This window comes from Rhinoderma darwinii, chromosome 1, assembly GCF_050947455.1.
Source record: "Rhinoderma darwinii isolate aRhiDar2 chromosome 1, aRhiDar2.hap1, whole genome shotgun sequence".
NCBI classification, from domain to species: domain Eukaryota; kingdom Metazoa; phylum Chordata; class Amphibia; order Anura; family Rhinodermatidae; genus Rhinoderma; species Rhinoderma darwinii.
Genome location: NC_134687.1, coordinates 47792111 through 47815177, shown reverse-complemented (window position 1 = coordinate 47815177; position 23067 = coordinate 47792111). Strand labels below are relative to the sequence as shown.

Below are 23067 nucleotides of genomic sequence, written 5' to 3'. Positions count from 1 at the left end.
TTAGCGAAAAACCTGTGTGGTCAAAATGCTAACTATACCCCTAGATAAATACCTTAAGGGGTCTAGTTTTCGAAATGGGGTCGTTTATGGGGAGTTTCTATCGTTCTGGCAGCTCAAAGCCTCTCCAAATATACAGTGGGGCCTAAAACATTTTCAAGCAAAATATGAGTCCTGAAAGCCTCCGGGTGCTCCCTTCCTTTTGGGCCCTGCCGTGTGTCCAGGCAACACATTAGGGCCACAATGTGGGTATTTTTGAAAACAGGAGAAACAGGGTGATAGATTTTGTGGTGTGTTTCTTCATTCTCATGGTCGCTTTACAAAGAAATCGGTCTTCAAACTGATACTTTTATGAAGAAAAGTGTTTTTTTTTTTTTAAATATTATTTATTAAATATGTATTAAATTTAGCAAAAAACTGTGGGGTCAAAATACTTACTATACCCCTAGATAAATACCTTAAGGGGTCTAGTTTTCTAAATGGGGTCATTTGTGGGGGTTTCCACCATTCTGACACCTATGAGCCTCTGAAAACCTGGCTTGGTGCAGGAAAACAAAATGTACTTCAAAATTTATAAAATTATTATTCAATTTGTAAGTCCTCTAAATTGCTGAAAATTTATTTTATTTTTTCAAAAAAAAGTGCTGCCAAAATAGAGTAAAGAGATAGAAATATATATTTAATTAAAAAAATTGTACAGTATGTGTCTACATATGTGGCATATTGCAGTTAAAAATTGGGGAAAATGGTAATTTTTACAAAATTTCTTCCATTTTCTATTTTTTCATTAATTTCCGCGAATTGTATCAGTCTACTTTTACCACTAAAATAAAGTACAACAAGTGACGAAAAAACAATGTCAGAATTACTTGGATATTCAAAACTTTCACAGAGTTATTCTCTGATAAATTCAGACATACCAGATTTGACAAATCTGGCTTGGTCATTAAACAAACATGCCCGGTCATTAATGTAGCCAAACATAAAACAACTGTAAACTGTTGGAATGTGTAGATAAAAAACAAAAACAGATACAATAATTCGGGGTCAGCAACCAGCGGCACTCGTGAAACTACAACATCCAGCATGCCCTGACGGCCTGCAGCTGTGAGGGCATGCTGGGAGCTGTAGTTTCACAACTACTGGAGTGCCGCTTGCTGTTGACCCTTCGGAGAACAGAAACGAAGCAGCAGATCATGTGATCACGTGTGAGCGACTAGCAGCCTGCAGCGTCCAATCACAGCGTGAAACGTCACACCGAGGTCGTTTCAACATTAGCCTGGCGGAGGAGTGTGACAGGCGAGGCGGGGCGGTGACGTCAGAGGGGGCGGGGCGCTCTCCTGCTACTTGTATGACAGGAGTTGCTGGAGAGCTGCTCTTCTTTTCAGGCTGTACAGATGGCTGCTGCTGGTGAAGCTCAGAGAGTGCTGGTGTATGGAGGCAGAGGAGCGCTGGGCTCCAAGTGCGTGGAGTACTTTAAGTCCAAGAACTGGGTAAATGACTTTACGTTATTTCTGTGGATGCTTTAGTGTTATTAGTGCAGCTATTCTAGTGTTAATTTGTGTTACTTGTGTAATTTGCGTGTCACAAGGTTCATTATAATCTAGATCCAACAGGATGTCAGCAGGAATACACATTAGATTTATCTCGGAGTATACAAATGTAGCAGAGCTGATCCCGTTGAGACTGCATTTTAATGCATTGCTTTAAGGTAATGAATTAGGTTCCCCTGTCTCATACCTCCCAAGTGTCTTATTTTTATTTTGGAGGGTCAGTCCCTACTTTTGACCAGAGTCCCTCTTTGCGCCTTAAAGGTCCCTTTGTATTGACCTAGAGAATAGCTTTGAGTTAATCGAAATTGTCTGTCTCCTAACTTTACATTCGACCCCAATGTGTATATTATTTTCATGCTTTGTGTCTCAAACTTTCTATGTCCAGATTTTTGTGCTAATGTGTAAATAAACCATTCAAGTGTATAGATAATTTCACACAATGAATTATAACTTTCCAAAATGTTTGGAGTTATTCTGCAGTCCTCTATAAAAACCAGACCCATCATACGGATATCCTGATGAATCAGAAGCAGAGGTCCCCTGGTGGGGGCCCCCCTGACTAGGACTGGAATGGTGGTGCCCCCCCCCCAACCCAACTATCGGAGATTTGTGTCCTTTTATTCTAGTTATTTCTTATTGCCATCGATCACCAATGTATTCCACTGAGCTGTTCACGGATTGGAAACCTCTCTCTCTCCTACTGTTTCTTAGATTAACACGTATGTCTTTTATTCCCACAGTGGGTGGCATCCATAGACATAACCGAAAATGCAACTGCAAATGCCAACGTTGTTGTCAAGCTGTCGGATTCTTTCACGGAGCAGTCAGAGGAGGTGAGTCAGCGGTGGTCCGTCCGCCCCAGGTCACTGCTTGCTGTACTGTACGCCGCCGGCTCACCAGGAGATGATGATCCGCTCTGTATATAGTCGAAGAATCCGAAACACAGATTATTTCTTATCGTGACTAAAGGTCAAATGTAATGACTGGAAATCTTCCATGTTCCCACATCTGATCAATGTTCCTTTTGTCCTGCATCGGCACGTGGGCATTATCCTATACGTTGTCCTGTGCAGTTGAATATAATGGGCATTTTCCCCTCTTATGTTTCCTTTGCTGAAAGAAACCTGATCAAAGTACGTTACACAGAAAATAGAATGTTCTCGAAGGACCCTTTGTAAACCCAAAAAGAGCAGATCTATATATTTGAAATAAAAAGTAGCGTTGATCTTTATCTGTTGTAATGGGGTTTTGTGAATACAAATTAATTGTATAATGAAAAGTTCTGCAACTTTCTCATGTACTGCTTGAGTTTCTCACTGTTTTCAGGATACAATTTTCTGTTAATGAGTAAAAAATATTCTTGTCTGGCCTCAACTGTTAGGCCTGGGCTGCGCTGAGACTTTGTAGCGCTACTGATTGATTTTAACTATTGATTGACTGCTGCCGTCCACAAGATTACAAGCAACTCCATGTATTCATGTGGACTGCAGCTGTAGCTCAATAGTTAAAATCAATCAGTAGCGCTACAAAGTCTCAGCGCAGCCCAGGCCTAACAGTTGAGGCCAGATCCGCGTCCATAAACCGATAGCCGTGCTGGCACCAATTGGAAATGGGGTTGTCGAAGGCACCAACACCCCTTAAAACATAAAAACCAAAAATCCATTTAAAGCAAAGCCTAGAGGTAGGTAAATCTGTCGGCTGTCTATCTAGTAGGAGATCTTGTTGCTGTGTGGCGATCAGGTCTTTTAATATCCAGTAACCGTGCGCGGGACGTATCTATACAGACGTTGAGATGTGATCTTCAGATGGTGGAGCTTTAAAGCCAGAATATCTTGTGGTAATCTTCCAAGTCTTGGTATATTGTGGAATAAGGGAAGTATGATGAATGGTACTCCGAATACTCAGGGTATCGATCCTTGGCTACATGCAGCGCAAATCATCATTATTATTGCATTATTTGTTTTAGAATTGACTGTGATGTGGATGTGATCTTGGGAAATTTCCTTTTTATACTGCTGGAAGTAACTTTTTTTTTTTTTTTATATATTTTTTTTTTTTTCAGTTAGACTGCAGCTACTATTTTATAATTTTTTTTTAAATTTTATTTATTTTTTCTTTCTCCTAATCTATACATCAGGTCACTTCAGCAGTGGATCAGGTTCTTGGTGGACAGAAGGTGGATGCAATCTTATGTGTAGCCGGAGGCTGGGCAGGAGGATCTGCAAAAGCAAAATGTAAGTAAATGGCTGTTAGGTTTGGTGGTTTCTATGGGACTCCTACAGGTTTTCCACTTGGTTTTACTCCATATTATATTTCCACGGTTGAACAACTTTTTATAAAAAAAAAAATGGGGGTCCAGAATTCTGTAATTATTTATAATAGATCTATAGGGATCGGATGTTCAAATCCTCTACTTACCTTCACACGACTGTACAATTAAAGGGGTTTTGCAGTTACAACAAGTTAGGTGATAACTGCTAGTTTGGTGGGAGCCTAACTTCTGGGACCGCCATCGATGGCCAGATCAGGCAGTTCTCACCTCCTCCAGTGGATCGGTGATAACTTGAAACCACAATACCTCTTTCAAAAAATAGATTCTCTAAAATCCTGCATCCAGCACTTAGGGGGAGCTTAGGGGTTTACAGATTTATGCATTGAACTCTAGCTCTCCCTAGTGGTGACTACTGGCTGTCAGAATTTTATCTTTTATGTGACAAAAAGCAAAATTTGTAGTTCTGTATAGTAAAACGAAGTTCCAACCCCTACACCGTCATATTATAAAAGTAATCGGTGTAAAATTTTGGGCCTAAAAACAAGTCTTTGTTGAAAGGTGGTGATGCATTTGTAGCCTCAGCTTCTTGGTTAATGCTGTCCCCACACCTGTCATTGATTGTGATGCCCAGAAACCATGGGGTGTCACCTGTGGAAGATCCACCATGAATTTGGGTCCTGCTGCTGCAGCACATGATGTAGTGACAGGTTGCACAAGAGAACGTATTAGAAAAACTACCATTCAGAGTGAGTCAGCCGTTTTTGCCACATGTCTGGCATCCATTTATGATAATTGTTTTCATAAGCTCCATATGTATACTGTTTGTGTTTTTATTTTTTTTACTGCGTCCTCAAACCACAGACGTTCTGTGAAGACTGCTTTGTGTTCTGTATTGTGAACCTTGCCGAAAGAGAAAAATAAATGCTGTATTTTTATATCCCTGAGATTGTATCTAATGTATCTCATATTCATCCAGGGATGACATGATAACAATGCTGTGAAAGACTCCCGGCCACTTACTGACTACATGGTCGGGAGTTACGGAAACCGTGTAACCCGCTGAGCTATGTGGTTTCTGTAACTCCCATAGAACTGGATAGTGGTTACGGAAACAGCGTAGCTCGCATGCTACATTGCTTCCGTAACGGCCATTCACTACTATGGGAGTGAATGGCAGCAATTTACGCTGTTTCTGTAACTCCCGACCGTGTAATCAGGAAGTGGTTGAGAGTCGGCATGAGCACAAAAAGCTAGAACGGGGTTTAGGCGGCCCCATTCTAGATGGGTATGGAACCTGCATCTATCTGTGTGATCCTTTGGATATGTCATAAATGTCCCTCATGGGAAAACCCCTTTAAACTATCATTTGATGACCCAAGTAAACATAAAATGCTGTTTATAAATGATTTCAGGAAAAATTCTCTTCAGCCCTACCTGGACCTTTGTGGAAAAGTATTCCCCCCCCCCCCTTGTTACTAAATCAACCAGTAAACCAAATTCAATTGGGTTAAGTTTCACTCACAGCCAGACATGATTACTGCCAGACATGTTGAGTCTAAACAGCACTTAAATAGATCTGGTAATCTGATCTGGCAATGTGAAGCCGGCTAGAAGGTCTCAAAAAGTAGCACATGATGCCACCTCCTAAAGAGAATCAAATACAGATTCCAAACCAAGTCATTGAAATCTACCAATCTGGAAGTCATTGATAATGCTCTGGGACTCCAGTGAATCAGAGTGAGAGCCATTATCCACAAATGGAGAACTTGGAACAGTGGTGAACCTTCTCAGGAGTAGTCGGCCTACCAAAATTTCCCCATCAACAACTCCTCCAGAAGATCAAGGAAGAACCCAGACTAACATCTAAAGAACTGCAGGCCTCAGTTGAAGTCAGTGAACACGATTTCCCAAACACACGGGCCAAAAATGGCATCCATGGGAGATTTGCCATCACAAACCACTGCTGACCAAAAAGAACACAAAGGATTGTTTCACGTTTGCCTAAAAAATGTTTAGATGACCCCCCAAGACTTTTGGGATAATATTCTGTGGACTGATGAGTCAAAGGTAGCACTGTTTGGAAGACATGGGTCTCTTTACAACGGGCATAAAAAAAACCTGCATTCCATCATAAGAACATATCAACAGTTAAAAATGGTGGCGGCATGACGTGGTAGTAGTGTGATGGGCTCACGTGGTAGTGTGGTGTTCTGGAGCGGCTTTGCTTCTGCAAGATCTGGATAACTTGTCATAAATAATGGAACCAATAATTCTTCTCTATCCTGAAGGAGAATGTCCGTTTGTGACCTAAAGCTCAAGCGCAGTTGGGTTATGTAGCAGGACAATGATTCGATGCACACCAGTAAGTCCAGCACTGAATGGCTCTAAAGAAAAAAAATTACGGTTTTGGAGGGGCAGAGTCAGCCCTGACTTGAATCCCATTGAGATGCTGTGGCAAGACATTAAGCAGGCAATTCATGCTCAAGCCCTCCAATGTAGCCAAATTAAAACCATTCTGAAAAAGGGTGGCCCAAATTCCTCCACAGCGATGTAAAGATTCCGCACCAGTTATCGCAAACATTTTTTGCAGTTGTTGCTGCCAAGGGTGGCACAACCAGTTATTAGGTTTAGGGGCAATTCATTTTTCACATGGATGATATAGGTTATGGATAAACTTTTTTCCTCAATAAATGAGCATTTAAAAGCTGCTTTTTTTTTTTTTTTTTTTTTCAATCCTAAAATTTAGTTGGATGATCTGATACCTTTGAAAGTCACAAATTAGAAAAACACCAGGGACACCCTTCATATAGATTCTTCAGCCGCTCTCCTTTTTAGACTGATTCAGAGATCTGTTTTCACTGGTTAATAATTTGTAAGACATAACAAATAATTCTGCTTCACTGTATTGATCGGTCCTGTCAAAGACCAGTAGGCAAAAATGAGTAGTGTCAAATTTCTGTTTTGTTGCACTGAGCATTTTTTTTGCAAAAGTGACGACTGAGTGCAGCCATATTGGACATCATTTATGCTATGCTATGCGCTACAGGTTGAAGATAACTGTACTAATCCTCACAAGATGAGCTGTTTTTTATCCTTTGTCTTCTTAATTGTTTAGCTTTTTATAAGAATTGTGATCTCATGTGGAAGCAAAGTGTGTGGACATCGACCATTTCCAGTCACCTAGCTACGAAACATCTGAAAGAGGGGGGACTTCTCACGTTATCCGGTGCAAACGCGGGACTTTCTGCTACCCCAGGTAAAGGCAGACGGCTTATTAACACTAGTGCAGTGGCGTTGTTGACCATGGCAAACCATTGCGTGTGTGTGTGTGTGTGGATATATTGGGCAGCAAGGGAAGAGTCCTTGAAGTTGATGTGTTGGAAGCCGAAAAAACGGGCAAGGATCAGAGCTACTTTGACAGTCCAAATTTTAAAAACTGCGCCAGAGCATCTCCAAAATGACAGAGTATTTCCAGTATGCAGTGGTAAGTACCAAAAATTTTCCAAGTAGGACAAACGGTGAAGCCGCGACAGGGTCCTGAGTGCCCAAGGCCCATTAATGCTTGTGGGGAGTTAAAGCGATCCGCTCTAGTCCATCTCACAGTAAAGATACTGTACAACAAATTGCTGAAAAAGTTACTGCTGTCTATTATAGAAAGGCATTAGAACACAGATCACTGCAGCTTGCTACGTAGCTGCTGACCTATCCGAGTGCCCATTCTGACCCCATGTCCACGGCTGAACTAGACTTCTATGGGCACGTGACCATCAGAACTGGACCATGGGGAAATGGAAGAAGGTGGTCTGGTATGATGGATCATGGTTTATTTTACATAATATGCATGTGCGTTGTTTACCTGGGGAAGAGTGCATCCAGTTGCCATATGGGAAGAAGGCTAGCTGGCGGAAGCAGTGTGATGCTGTGTTCTGCTGGGAAACCTTGAGTTCTTGCAACTTACCAGATTTAAAGCATCTACTGCTAGTGTCTTCGTGTCAGATACAACAGGACACCTTCAGAGGTCTTATGGAGTCCATGCCTCGACAGGTCAGCTGTGTTGGCAGTATGAGCGGGATATACACCATATTAGACAGATGGTTTTTAATGTTACGGCTGAATGGTTGGACCCAAGTTGGATCCGTTCACGTTTTTCTCCATTATTCTGTTACATTTTTTCCATAAAATCAAATTAAAGAGCAGCTAGAGGTGTGTTGTGTGTTTTTTTTTTTTTTTTTTTTTTTTTTTGTTTTTCTTTTCGGAGCAGACTCGTCAGTTGCTGCACTTCTGGCATAGACTTTTATTTGTATACATGAAATTCTAAGAGAAACAGGAACTATAACCCCCATCAGATATTATCTTCAGCAGTGCTCCTTCACGATTACTACTCTGTAAGGATCTGGACTATAGGTACTCTCTGTGGGTCTCTTCTGTGACTTCTCTTCCACTTAGACAGGTTTATGTACTTGATTGAATGTGTCCTTGTCCTGAGTAAAGAGACCTTTGCCTCCTGTTAGATTTAGCCCTTTGCTCTTGTCTTTTTGAAATGTAGTTTGAGCTTTTCCGGCTTTGATCTCCTGATTGACAAAGTTGTGGGAAACTTGTTGGACAAATTTGCAAAAATTACTGAAATGGTGGAAAGGAGGAAACCTAATATTGTGATGACTCTGCGTGTTTTGTAATGTCAATAATAACTTCATCTTGTTGCAGTCTAGTAACCACATACAGGGGCCCATGTTCCCCTGGAAAGTCTGATGTGTCCATGGGACATGTGCATTTCATTTTGGAGCAGACCATGTTTATTACAGGCGGATTGGGCAATCTCTTCCGCAGGGTTGGCTGGTCTGAATAAAACAAAATACAGGAAGGCAGACACACAGGACATGCCGTCTACTGGAGAATTACATTATCATTATTAATCATTAAATTAGTCTACTGAACTTGGCGCTCTGCCAACCACATCATAGTTAGCTGTACCATGTAAACGTGTATATTATAATTTTTATTCCAGATGTAACGGCTTGTACTGTATAATAGACCTATTGATATAAGTTGGCTGTAGAATCCATACCCAAATTTATTTGTAACTTCAGGCATACCTAACTTTTCAGGTGACCTTAATATAAGCGGTCTTGTATGTACATGAGGAATAACACTATATCTGGACATCATATGACTTAGGCCCCCTGCACAAGGGGCTGTGCCTGTATTCGCGGCCGGTGATTACGGGCACGGCCAGACGTGGCCAGTCACTTGCGGGCTGTGCTCCCGTTACAAAGTATGGAAGCATGGTCTGTAAAATCAAATGAGGTCTGCAAAAAAAATTTCCTTTCTATGGCCCAAACACCTTCCTGTAAATAGGAAGGTGTCCATAGGCAATAAAAATCAACTACTTTGATCCGCAACTATGGTCCGTAATTGTAGAACAAAATTACGGTCGTGTAATATGCCTTAGTCTGCATAATTTTTATTTAGCTTTTATTTTCCCCTCCGAGCTAGTGGGTGGAGCCTAACTGCTATCATGTCTTCTATACACTGCGCACCGAGAAGAGAATCCTGCTCTTCTATCTCTCTTCAGTGGCATAGCTATAGGGATTGCAGTTGTGACCAGGCCCCTAAACCAGGGGACCCACAGGCCCCCCTTAACACACTTTCCACTGTGTAGACCCGCAAACGTGACAACCGCCGAGGGGTCCAATAACTAAGAATTTCGGGGCAGAATTTCAGCAGGCTCTCCTGTCTCCCAGAAATTGCACACAGTAGGGTTGGGAACAAAGTTCGTGATGCTTGCCCAGGTCATGGCCAGGCGAAGATCACGGACTCCACTCCCATCACTTTCTGTGAGTCAGGAGAGCCCGTTCAAGTTTCTGATAGCGCTGGGGGAGGGATTAGACTATTTCTGCCTGCTGGGGCCCTGTATCCAAGCCGATCATGTGGTAGGCTTAGATACAGGGCCCAGATTACTGTCTGCTGGGGCCCTGTACTTAAGCCTACCACAAGGTAGGCTTTGATACAAGGCCTATGTGTGATACGGTCTGCTGTGCCCTGTAGTTAAGCCTAGCATATGCGATAGTCTTCTAATCCACCGTATTTAATCCTAGCCATAGCTATAGGGGTCGTTGCTCTCGCTCTTGCTCTCACCTCCATAGACTTCTATGGGCAGGCTTTGACCAGACATACACCCGCTTCTTGTAGTCTCATCTGCTCTGTAACTAGAGATGGATTTTGCTTGACAACGGGTTGGACAGGAGATTACAGGAAGGGAGACACTTAGTGGGAGTAGCTTCACACAGAATCTGCATGGATAAAATGACATTTTTAAAGTAAGTAAATAGCAGTTGATCTCTGGTATACTAGTACATTAGCATAAATTGTTTGAAAAGTTAGTGTCTATTTAAAGGAGTTATCCGCTGACCGAATATTCATGGCCTATCCTCGGGATAGGTCATCAATATCTGATCGGTAGGGGTCTGACTCTGGACACCACCCACCAATCAGCTGTTTGAAAGGGCCATGGCGACTGAACAATATTACATCTTCCTCCATTCAGTGCCATGGCCTCTTAAAATAACTGATCATTGAGGTTGCTGAGTCTGGCCCCTACCAGTCAGAATAGGCCATCAATATCTAAGGATAGGCTATCCATTTTTGGTCACGGAAGACCCATTTAAAGGCTATGAGCACAGTTTTGTCCAAAAAGACCATGGAAATGTTAGTAAAAAATATTCAGCATTTATTTTTTATTTTTGTATACAGCTCCAATGCAGACCTATGTAATCTTGGAGCAGAATCTGCTACACAGACTATAAAAACAAACTGCATGTAGTCTGGTCCTGCAGTCATGCGTTACTCCCTTCATCTTGTTAACCTCCTCAGCTCTCGAGACATTTGTGTTTAAAAGGAAAACAAATATAAAAGACTGAGTCTTCAGTAGGTAATACCTTTTGAATGGCTTACTGAACAGATGACAAATAGACCGGAGTAGTCATCAGTAGTCTTCTATCAGGCAAGGATTTATAAGGAGTCCCAGATAGTCTTAACAGCTTGCGATTTTGTCATCTGCTTGTCATTTACAATGCAATGGGTAGAGAGGGGAAAAGAACGATCGCATAAACCATGATCTAAAGTGAAAAACCCCCAAGATTATTGTATAACATAAATGCAGGTAAACCAGTGCCGATCTACTTGTTATATCCTCAATCGGCGCTTCTAACGGCCCGTTAATGGGCCTGTAAAAGGACCCGCCATTAATATTATCTATACACCGCATCTTCCAAACTGCATTTTCTTCCAGTAGTCTCAGCTTGTACAGTCATTATCATGTGAAAGGGTACTAAGGGGTAGTTTTTTTTTTTTTTTTTTGTTTTGGTTTTTTTTTAAAATCCGTGGCACAAACTCTCCAAATGAGCACAGCAGGTTTTTTTTTTTTGTTTTTTTTTTTTTCTGCCTCCCATTTATTTAAATGGAAGGTCAGAAGCCAAAACCTCTCAAAAGATTTTTATTTTTCCCCCTGTGAGTGGCCAAAAGGCCCCCGGGGAAAAAAATTGCCTCTGCCTCCTATTAAAATCAATGGTGGACGATTTGGGGAGTTTGTTGGTGCTGATTCTGATGTAGTTTCCGCATCAAAATATGCCGTGTGAACTACCCCATACATGAGGGCATTGAGGAAGGGGAGAGAGGCCGTGCTTCATAGAGAACACACTGCACTGAGAAAACAAAAGAGCAACAAAAGCAATGCAGAAATCAGCAGTTTAGGGTTACTTGACCATTGCTAGTTAAAAATGCATTTCTAAAACCGTTTTCCATGACACAAGTGCACGTAACCTGCTAAATGCAAGTCCGTCTTCAGACCACGACATCGCGGGAGCCGATCAAAATTGATGAATACATTATGTTTCATACTGGAGTATACATGCCCCGCTTTCACATCATGTTTGTCATTTGTGACCGTAATTGTTCCGTGTTTCCTTGTCTTATCTAGGAATGATTGCCTATGGAATGGCAAAAGCGGCCGTACATCAGCTCTGCCAGAGTCTTGGCGGGGAGAAGAGCGGACTGCCAGTGAATGCCGCGGCTGTCGCCGTCCTGCCGTAAGTCACTTACTGTTTGTCTGGTATTGATTTTCTGTGAATGTCCGATTGAATATGTTCCTGATTTACTTGATACAAACGGTGAGGAGCCTCTCCACATGTATTGTCTCAGACTCAAGTGTATTGATCGTAACACAAACACTCAGCTGCTCTGAAGATGGCAAACCTGAATGTACATTTAAACAAACCATTATATTCATGGATGGGCCATATTGTCATGAGAAAAGCAAAAACCCTACACGGCATGATCTGTGCTAGATGCCTAATATTGATGTGAAGAAAAATACCAGGCGATCCACACTCTGATGCAGAGATGCAGTGCGGTCAGCCGCCATTTATTCTGTTATAAAGCAGTGGCCTACAGATATGTGGATGGCTGCTTGGTAAACAGAATGGCTGAACACTCCCGTTTATTTGTTCTCAAACCCTTAAATTCCTAGAGAAGGTAAGGCCATGTTCACATCGCGTATATAATTGACATTTAGCGTATACGCTGGGAAAGCTCCTGGTGTTCATGCTTAAAGTATTCATATGACTCCCTTTAGCCTGACTGAGGCGAAAAGAGTGTCCTGGTATACGTTGGTATATACTTCTGGAAACTATGCGGTGGTCGGTGCTGGAAGCAGATGGCTCCGTACGCTGTATAACGTCCCTGCTGGGTTACTGCAACTCTGCTCCTATTCCTTTGAATGGAAGCGGAGCTGCAGTACGGGTGCGATACTGGAGGAAGAAGTGGGGAGTTCTGGGTAAGTATAATTTGTATTTTTTTTCTGATGCAAAAGTCTCAACACTTGGCTATTTGTGGCAGGTTTTGCATCCTCGTTGAATTCAATGGGAAAAACCCGCAACGAAAAACGCAGCGTAAATGGACATGCTGTAGATTTAAATTCCGCACTGCAGATTTTCGCTGCGTTTTCTTTCTGCAGCGCGGGCATGAGATTTTCAAAATCTCATCCACTTTGCTGCTACTGTAAATGAGGTTCATTGGTATTCAAGCTGTCTCTGCCCCCCCCCCCCCCCCCAATGTTGCAGGGGAGGTGACTGGAATAAAGGGATCTTACGGATTGAAAGTCATGGGATCCATAGAATTAATTCAGTTAATCCAGCCGGGCTGGATGAAAACGTGAGCTTTCGTGTCATTTGAACATGGACGATTGATCCGCTGTCTGTCCTCCATTATGAAGTCTGTTTATAAGTGCTGCGTTGTAGTCCTGTCCTGATTGCAGTTTACACAAATCTGGAATGTTGAAACAAACAGCAGTCTGATGGCTTTACTGGAGCGGATAGCGGAGCTGATGCATTGTGCACAACCCATCAGTTATATGCCATCTTCTTGCCCCGATTCATGCCTAACTAATTGGAGGTATTAATATATTCCTATAGTAGTCTCGCCCCATTCCTTCTATGCCAAACTATTTTGCAACACCATAACATGTATGCACTGAGCGCTCTTGTCACCTGGCCTGACAGCCAGCTGGTTATGCATCGGAGCCTGGGAATGCGCTGCTGGGTTCCTATAGCGACACCACGTCCCCTCGCAGTCGTCTCGTCGTCGTCCCGTCCCCCCCCCCCCCTCCCTGTCTAAGGCTTCATGCACACGACCGTGCCCGTAATTACAACCCATAATTACGGGCACGGCCTGCTGCAGACAGCCGGACGTTTTTACGGGCCGTGCTCCCGTTATAAAGTATGAGAGCATGGTCTGTGAAGTAAAAAAAGGACATTTCCTATTTTTTTTTTTTCCAGCAGGTTTCTACGGCACGGGCACCCGCCCGTAAATATACGGGAAGGTGTCCGTCTGCCATAGAAACGAATGGGCCCGTAATTACGGGTGATTTTATGGTCGTGGGACTTAAGGGAGTAGAGCTGCGTCACCGCACAAGCTGCGCCTGCTTCTGCTGATTGGATGTGAAGGGGAGGTGTGTGTGATTTAAGGGTATTTAAAGGGAACCAGTCACCAGAATTTCACCTATTAAACCAGCAATACATAGTGGTAGTGGGTGAAAAATCATTTCTATATAACCTATAATTATCTTCTTAGTTGGCTCTGTAGCTTTCGTATTCAGTTTTTTTTCGTGTTCCCACACCGTATGCGATTGAGCATAAGGGTTAAATCTTCGTTTGAAAAGGGTTAAATCTTCGTTTGAAAAGGGTCAAATCTTCGTTTGAAAAGGGTCAAATCTTCGTTTGAAAAGGGTCAAATCTTCGTTTGAAAAGGGTCAAATCTTCGTTTGAAAAGGGTCAAATCTTCACTCCAAGTCTTTCCGAGTTTACCCCGCCTCCTTACTTTTGATTGACAGCTCCTCGCCTTCCCCCAGCACACAAAATCCTGCGCTTGTGCATTGATGTCCTCTTCTGGTGTGTTTGCGCACAAAGGGACACCGGATTATTACAATAAAAGGCACGAAATGCTTGCAGACTGTTTACAGTCGGAGGAGGAGTTTAGGGGAGGGGATAACGGCAATGAACATTTGATAGCAGCGGCCAGTGAGGTATAAGTAAAGTTCAATATGTGAAATGCCGGTGACTGATTTCCCTTTAACAGTGGAAACGCTGAGCGATCTTGGCCACTGACCATTTTGAATGCATCCCGTCATATCCGTTTGCTTCCTGATGAGCCAGCTAAAACTCTGGCGAATAGTGTTGAGGCTGGATCATAGGGATATGTAGACTAAGGGGCTCCGACTCAAATCAACAAGGGGTTGCTCTTTACAGAGCGTGTGAATAGCCTTTGGTTGGTTACTATCAGGGACAGTATCTATACAGGTGTGAGTGCGACAGCCCAAACATCCATACGGCTTATGTTTAGGAGGATAAATACCACTCTGCCTGAGAGAACACTGGACGATAGGGCGCACTTGTCTTAAATATTTAGAATCTAGTATTGCTATACTTTTTGAGTCTTCGGTACATCCTGAATTACCGAAGGCTGGGTTCACCCGGAGTTTTTTGCAGGCAGAAAATCTGCCTCAAAATTCCATTAATTTTGGCTGTTTTTTTTTGCCCGCAACCATTGAGCGCTGCGGGCAAAAAACACAGCGAAATACGCTTTCTCTGCCTCGCATTGATGTCAATGGGAGATCAGAGATGTAAACGCCCGAAGATAGGTCATGTCCCTCTTTCCCGTGAGCCGTTTTTTGGGAGGCTTTTTTGGACAGTATTTTTTAACCCCATTATCTGAGTGTTTGTTTTTTTTTCCCTTTTTCATATTTTATTTATTAAAAGTTCCGTTTTAGAGAAGTCACTAGAAATAAATACTGTAAATGCTGCGGTATTTCCACACAGAATTTTGTCGCAGAAATTCTGCAGCGTTTACATGCGAACCCGGCCTCGGGCGTTGCTCACATCTGCTTCCTGTTTTCGTGCTCTCATACGAGCCGAACAACAAGAAAAAAGGAAACGCTGGATTTCACACCCGACGGAACGCATTGACTAATGTGTTCCGTCATTTTGCCGGACAAAATTGAGCTGCATGCTGCACTATTGTCTAGAAAAAATGGCAGAATCTACAATGAAGGCTCTTAACGTAGCCTTTGACACAGATGTGAACAGAGCCTTGGGCCACATTCACGCTTCAGTGTTTTTGGTCCGTATTTGCAAGTCCAAAATGCCGAAGTGGTGTGAATCTTTCCATTGGGCCAGGATCTCACACACGCGTTTTTTGGCTCAGTTTCTATTGCCAAACACAGGAGTGGGCAAAGAAGAAAGATTTATTTTATTTTATTTATTTTTTTCTTTATACCCTTCCTGCTGGATCCACTTCTGGTTTTGGCAAAAAAAAAAAACAGCAAAAAACTGCATCAGAACTGTGTGTGCGATCCCGGCCTTATACGGTTTTTGTTTCACTCGTAGTTTTGGCTTACAATTACTGACCAAAATACTGCGGTGTGAAAGTGGCCTTAGCCATATAAAGAAGGAAAAGGGCAGTGTAGTATAGGTGTAACGGTGCCAGGCTCCGGAGGAACAGGAACGAGGCTCGGTGAGTTGGATCAAGGTGATCTATTTATTCAATCGATGACGCGTTTCTGGACCGGACTGGTCCCTTCGTCAGGTCAGTTTACAATTTTTGCACGTGTAAGGTGCCACTATATACAATGAAAGAACCGGTGCACAGCAGTTGATTTTTCATTTACAATCACAAAAGCCGTTGCGGGATTAAAACCCTCTATATGGCATTTAAAATTAACACCAAGTTTGCTCAAAGCCGTACAACACATTCATATTTTTCAATTATCAGTAGACCTTTATGCATTCCACTGTTTCCAACTCTTGGAATATAATTAACGCCCGAGTTTTTGTTGTGATGGATTATCATCCAAAGTTTCCGTTTAGTTGACTTTTATAAATGGATGTACAAGCATATATTTCTAAAAGACTGTTTATTATCGTAGGTACACTTTTGTGTTGTCAGTACTTTGCATTGTATTTATGCTTGATTAGAATAAACTTGTATCTCGTTCCATATTGCTCCTCCGTATATCTCGTTTTACACGCTCAGGCGGGTGGAGTAAGAAGGAAATTTCATTTTCATAGCCCATATTCCATTTCTTCGCAATTAGGGCGGGTTCACACATAGCGGAATTTCACTTAAATTCCGCTGCGGACACTCCGCAGCGTTAATCCGCAGCGGAGCCGTTTCTCCATTGACTTTCACTTTAATTTAGCAGTGTTCGTTTACACGATGCGTACAATTCCGCTGCGGAGCATAGGCTGCGGAGCGGAATTTGGTGTCCGCAGCATGCTCTGTCTGTTGCGGAGCAGTGGCGGACTGGTTGCGGACTCATGGCGGAATTTCTCCATTGACTTCAATGGAGAGTCAAAATTCCGCAATGAAGTCCGCAGATCTTATGTGTGCTGCGGAGCGTATTGTTTTTACTACCATGACATTTCTTCATTCTGGCTGGACCTATGTATTTCTAGGTCTACAGCCAGACTGAGGAAGTCAATGGGGCTCCCGTAATGACGGGAGCGTTGCTAGGAGACGTCTGTAAATAGTCACTGTCCAGGGTGCTGAAAGAGTTACGCGATCGGCAGTAACTGTTTCTGCACCCGGGACAGTGACTACCGATCTCAATATACATGTATCTGTAAAAAAAAAATATAAGTTCATACTTACCGAGAACTCCCTGCGTCTGTCTCCAGTCCGGCCTCCCAGGATGACGTTTCAGTGTAAGTGACGGCTGCAGCCAATCACAGGCCAAGCACAGGCTGCAGCGGTCACATGGACTGGCGCGTCATCCAGGGAGGTCGGGCCGGATGCCGAAAGAGGGACGCGTCACCAAGACAACGGCCGGTAAGTATGAATTTCTTTGACTTTCACTAGGGAAAGTGCTGTCCCTTCTCTCTATCCTGCACTGAATAGGGAGAAGAGAAGCACTTTTCCTGCAGTCCGCAGCGGCCAGTCCGCATCAATTTTCTGCACATTTTGTGCAGATCCGCTGCAGAATCTGCAACGCAGATTCTGTGCGGCATTGATGCGGACAGTTGCGGAGGAATTCCGCCATGTGTGGTCATGCCCTTAAGAGGAACAAAAATATAAAAACCTTTAAAAGTTTATTTTTAGAAAAATTAGTAACCAGGGTGCAGGACTGCTTGTCATGCGATACCTATAAATGATCGCCTTTTTTCTGTGCCGGAAGTATAAGATCGCCTATTTATATGCATGACGCAGGCGTATATTCGGGGGAAAGCAGGAATCCTTTAAAGGCACCTTCCACCTTTTTAGATCCATTTACTTGTGTGTGTGTGTCACTTTTTGCACGTTTGCTAAGTACATTGCTTTGTTTTCTTATGTATTTCTTGTGTAAATTTTTAACCATTTGTTTTTATTGCTTAGGGCATGTTCACATCAGCGTTTTGGGGTTTCCGTTCATCTATTCAGTCAGAGAAATTAATGAACGGAAACTATCGCTTCCGTTTGCCTTAGCATGAATTTCAATGGTAATGCTTCAGTCTCAGTGTTTCTGTTTCATGGAAACAAGGGTACTGTCAACAGATGAGCAGATGATATTTTCCCTGAAGAAGTCCCAAAACCGGTCGGATCCATTTTATATCAATTTTTGTTTTAGCTAGTTTTATGCTTTCCAACTCTGACTTGTTTTTTGTTTCAAAAACCAAATTAGGCTTTTTATTTATACCTCCTGCCCAAAGTGGAGTTTTATTACTAGCTGCACCAGAATAGATGAACGGACCTGAACGCTGATGTGAACAGGCCCTTAGCTATTTATTTGTCTCTATTACTTTTCCTTTTAATATTATTTGAGTGTTTGACAAGTATCAGGCTTCATGCACACTTCCATCACTGTTTTCACGGCCGTTTTTGACTGGTCCGTGAGCCCGTTTTAGCGGCCGTGAGATTTCCGTGTGCACTCCGTGTTTCCGAGTGCCGAGCATGGTACTGTCCAGGGTGCTGAAAGAGTAGGGTTGTTCAGCGCTAGTCACTGTACAGGGTGCTGAAAGAGTTAATGGGCTGCACTGATCGGCGGTAACTCTTTCAGCACCCTGGACAGGGACTAGCGCTGAAGAAAGACCATGCTCAGCGCTCGCCAAATACAATTTATGAAATAAAAAAATTAAATAATTTCATACTTACCCAGAACTCCCTGCATTTTCCTCCTGTCCGGCCTCCTGGGATGACTTTTCATCCCATGTCACCGCTGCAGCCAATCACAGGCTGTAGTGGTGATCACGCAAGTCTGGATGACGTCAGAAGCCCGGCCTCCTGGGATGACTCTTCATCCCACGTGACCACCTCTGCAGCCAATCACAGGCTGCAGCGGCCTCTGCAGCCAATCACAGGCTGCCGCGTCATACAGGAAGGTCAGACTGGAGGAAGAAGGGACTCGTCACCAAGACAACGACCGGGGTACGTATGAACTGCTTTTTATTTTATTTTTAATCAGCAGCCTCTTCTCTCTCTCAGTGATTGATAGAGACAAGTGGCTGCCGATTAGTGTAATATATCACTGATTTCTTGACTTTCCTGTTTCTTGCTTTGCATTCATCTAGCCTCTATCTCTATTATCAGGACTTTGCTGAACTTTACATTGTGATAAATGTGACAAGGTTCCAAAACTCTTGTGTACAATTATATATTATATATTTTTTTTGAGAAGGGTTAACACTACGCAGCTGCTCTGTATATTGTGCGTGTTTTTTTTTAATAAGCCTTATCTCTTCCATGGCAGTGTTACCTTGGATACACCAGCGAACCGAGCCTCAATGCCTGATGCAGACTTTACATCCTGGACATCATTAGACTTTATCGCTGAGTGAGTACACAATATCTGACTCGTGCAACATGCTATGATTTTATTATTTTATTACTTTCAGGGAATTATTTTGAGATTTACAACAGTTCTTTGGCATAAAAAAGTTGGACGTTTTGATGCATGCCATAGTTGCATTAAAATTTGAGACCCTTTTTAACCTTTCTAAAAGCGGTGAGAAAAGAGGCAGGACATAGCCAAAGGTGGCGGGGCCTATGCCGCAACAACCATCTTATTATCTTATGCTAGAAAACTGGAATAAATTATAGCAGAAAGCTATGCCTGCTCCAAGCTTTGGGGCGTAGCAAGGTAAAGGTCAATGCAGGGCCTCTACCTTTTAAACCCCCTCCGGTCTGAGTTCCTCTTTACCCATCGTGCGTGCGTGCGTGCGTTGCAAAGTAAGAGTGCTTTCAATAATTATTATATATTTTTTTTTTTTTAAATGAATGAACAGAAGAGAAATCTAAGTGAAATCAATATTTGGTGTGACCACCCTTTGCCTTCAAAACAGCATCAATTCTTTTAGGTACACTTGCACAAAATCATGGATTTTGTAGGATTATAGACAGGTGTATGATAAACCAATTTATATCAAACCGGTTTCAGTTTGTCTTTCCGTTGAGGGGTTAACCCGACAGAAACCTCCGAGGTAAACCCTCAGCGGAAAGGAACGCTGATTTGAACACCGCCATAATGATCGTCATTTTTATATGTAGGTTGAAACACTAATTACATTAACTGTAATAGAAACCGCTGTGTAGGAGTTTTAAAACTGGATGGGAACAGCCAAACTGCTACAAAGGTGAGGTTGTGGAAGGCTGTTTCATGTCATAGGCCCACCATGAGAAGACTGAGCACAGCAACAAGACACAAGGTATTTACAATGAATCAGCAAGGTCTCTCCCAGGCAAATATTTCAAAGCAGACTGGAGTTTCAAGATGTGCTGTTCAAGCTGTTTTGAAGAAGCACAAATAAACGGGCAACGTTGAGGACCGTAGAATCATTGGTCAGACAAGGAATATTGGTGCAGCAGATATCATGCTTGCTTCCCTTTGAAATTGGAAGATGTCCAGCAGTGCCATCAGCTCTAAACTGGCAGAAACCACTGGGACCCAAGTACACCCATCTACTGTTTGGAGAAGTCAAGCCAGAACTGTTCTTCATGGAAGAATTTCAGCCAAAAACCATACCTTCAATGTGGAAACCAGGCCAAGCGACTCAACTATGCATGAAAACACAGGAACTGGGGTGCAGAAAAATGGCGTCAGGTGCTCTGGAATGAGTCCAAATTTTAAATGTTTGGCTGTAACAGAAGGCAGTTTGTTTGCCGAAGGGCTACAGAGTGGCACAAAAATGAGTCTGCAGGCAATAGTGAAGGATGGTAGAGGTTCCTTGCATGTTTGGGGCTGCATTTAGCAAATGGAGTTGGAGATTTGGTCAGGATTAATGGTGTCCTCAATGCTGAGAAATACAGGCAGAAACTTATCCATCATGCAATACCATCAGGAAAGCATCTGATTGGCTCTGAATTTCTTCTGCAGCAGGACAATGACCACAAACATACAGCTAATGTCATTAAGAACTATCTTCAGCAAAAAGCCCTGGAAGTGACATCTCCCCCCAGAGCCCTGATCTCATCCTTGAGTCTGTCTGGGATTACATGGAGAGACAGAAGGATTTGAGTAAGTCCACATCCACAGATCTGCGGTTAGTTCTCCAAGATGTTTGGAAGAAACTCCCTGCCGAGTTCCTTTAAAAACTATGTCCTAATGTACCTAGAGGAATTGATACTGTTTTTAAAGGCAAATGGTGAAATATTGATTTTGATTTAGATTTGTCTTCTGTTTATTCACTTTGTGTTTCTTCCTTTTACCTGCATGGCAGCCCCACAGGAGTTTCCTATTAGTCCAGATATGGACAGGAAAACATGAGCGGTTTAAAAGTCCCACCCCTCCCCCTCCTCCAGAATTTCCCTGTCCCTACCGGAGCTATGACAGAGGTTAGTGGGTTGATGCAATCTCCGCCTTACCACCATAAAACGTGTGTGTGTGTGTGTGTGTGTGTGCCCCTAAGATTGATGCACAGGTAGCAAAGAAGACCACGCTACCTTTTTAGGATTCATCACAACTAAAATACCTGGTGGATATGAAGGCTGAAAGCCTGCTCAAACGTTCAGAATTTTCTATATTTTTGCATAAATTTGACCTAAAACTACATCTGATTTTCACACAAGTCCTAAAAGTAGATCAAGATAACCAAATCAAACGAGTCAATATTAAACCTGGTCATTAATTTATTGAGGGAAATATCCAATATCACATATCTGAGTGGCAAACGTATGTGAGCCTTTAAACTTTTAAGCACCACTATGTATGTAATACTAAATTATGGCTTTTTTTAATTTTACTATTGCAGGACATTTTTTAACTGGACGACTGGGAATAACCGGCCCAAATCTGGCAGTCTTATACAGGTGATCACCGAGAAGGGGAAAACAGAGCTTGTTCCAGCTCAGCTGTAAGAGGAAGGCCTACTCTGATCTGTAAACTGATCCTGTTATGGCTTAATCTTGTTTTTTTTTTCCACTATTCCATTAAGTGCAGTTACAATATAATTGTTATGCTTATTTGTATTAAAGGCTGAGTATGGATTTCAGATAACTCTCTGGACATTATGTTGCTATGAAAATTAAAATCCTATATAATACGGTTTACAATATATCTAAGTTTTATGTATTGTCTGGTTGTATTCAAGAGGGTGTTCAGGGTATTTCAGTTGAAGGGGACTCGTCCGCAACATCCTGCTGCCTAAACTTACATTGCAGTACTGCCCTCTGTCCGAGGTCATCGTGAAAACTCCTGATGTATACCTCAGATGGAAGGCTGCAATCTATCCCACTGTATAAGTATACAGTCGGTATACAGCACACTCCCCCTCTCAGAGCTCTACCTGATGCTCTGCCAGGAGACACTAGCCATGGAAAAACTCCTGAGTTCCTGGCTTATTTGAATCCCTCTGCCTCCATACAGCGATGGGGCTGCCCTAGGATTTAAAAAAAAAAAAGGGCTCAGACTGCTTTGATCGGTATAGTAGGGTTGGTTGGTGGGTGGGATCAAGAGGTGAGTCATCTGACTTCTTCTGGTGTGTGGAGGCTGGAGTGCGGGCAGCATTGGTGAGGACAGTGGTGCTGCCTGCGGCCCTGTGCAGAACGCTCCAGCAATATACTGTCCCTATATAGACCGTTACATCACTGGAGCTTCCTGACATACCGTATATGTCTAGCGCATACCTGTGACAGATGCCATGTAGTGGCATCCGTCACCCATAGGCTGCAGTGTTAAAGACTTATGCCAAGTGAGAATTTTTTTTTACATTTTTTTAGTTTTTTTGGTGGTATCCCAGAGAATGGAATCTCATAGTAGGCTACAATATTCCATTCTTCAAAAAGAAGGTATAGTAGGCCAAAAGTATACACTTTTGGCTAAAGGAGCGATATCGACATGTTTATCGTGCGTGCCAGGAGCTTTTCCTACGCACACAGTAGACGTAGGGCAGAAACCTGATCTTAAGGGGGCCTTATGACCTTTTACTATGATCAAAGGGAGGCATGTGTTAGAGAAGACATGACTTTAACACTGGATCACAGCCAGTGTTTTGTGCCTGGCTTGGAGAGGAGTGGTCTCTGGATAGAACCCTGACCTGCTCACTATGATTGACAGGTCTCTCCATAGAAATAAATAGGGCGAGGCCTGTCTATCCTACTGAGGTGGGTGGGAAAAGCAGCTTAGGCCTCGTTCACATTTGCATTGGGGTCCTGTTCCGTCGGAGCTTTCCGTCAGAACTGGACCCTGAACAGACACAAACTGACAGAGGGAAACCAGAGGTTTCCGGT

General features: G+C 42.8%; 1 protein-coding gene across 1 annotated transcript; it reads left to right on the top strand.

Annotated features, from left to right (window-relative positions):
* The first annotated feature begins 1336 nt into the window (after positions 1–1336).
* Positions 1337–21891, top strand: QDPR (quinoid dihydropteridine reductase). Its single transcript, XM_075858434.1, has 7 exons — positions 1337–1490; positions 2291–2383; positions 3688–3784; positions 6938–7078; positions 11798–11906; positions 19094–19177; positions 21591–21891. The coding sequence occupies exons 1-7, from the start codon at positions 1395–1397 to the stop codon at positions 21694–21696; spliced, it is 726 nt and encodes a 241-aa protein (XP_075714549.1). The 5' UTR covers positions 1337–1394; the 3' UTR covers positions 21697–21891.
* Positions 21892–23067: the final 1176 nt, after the last annotated feature.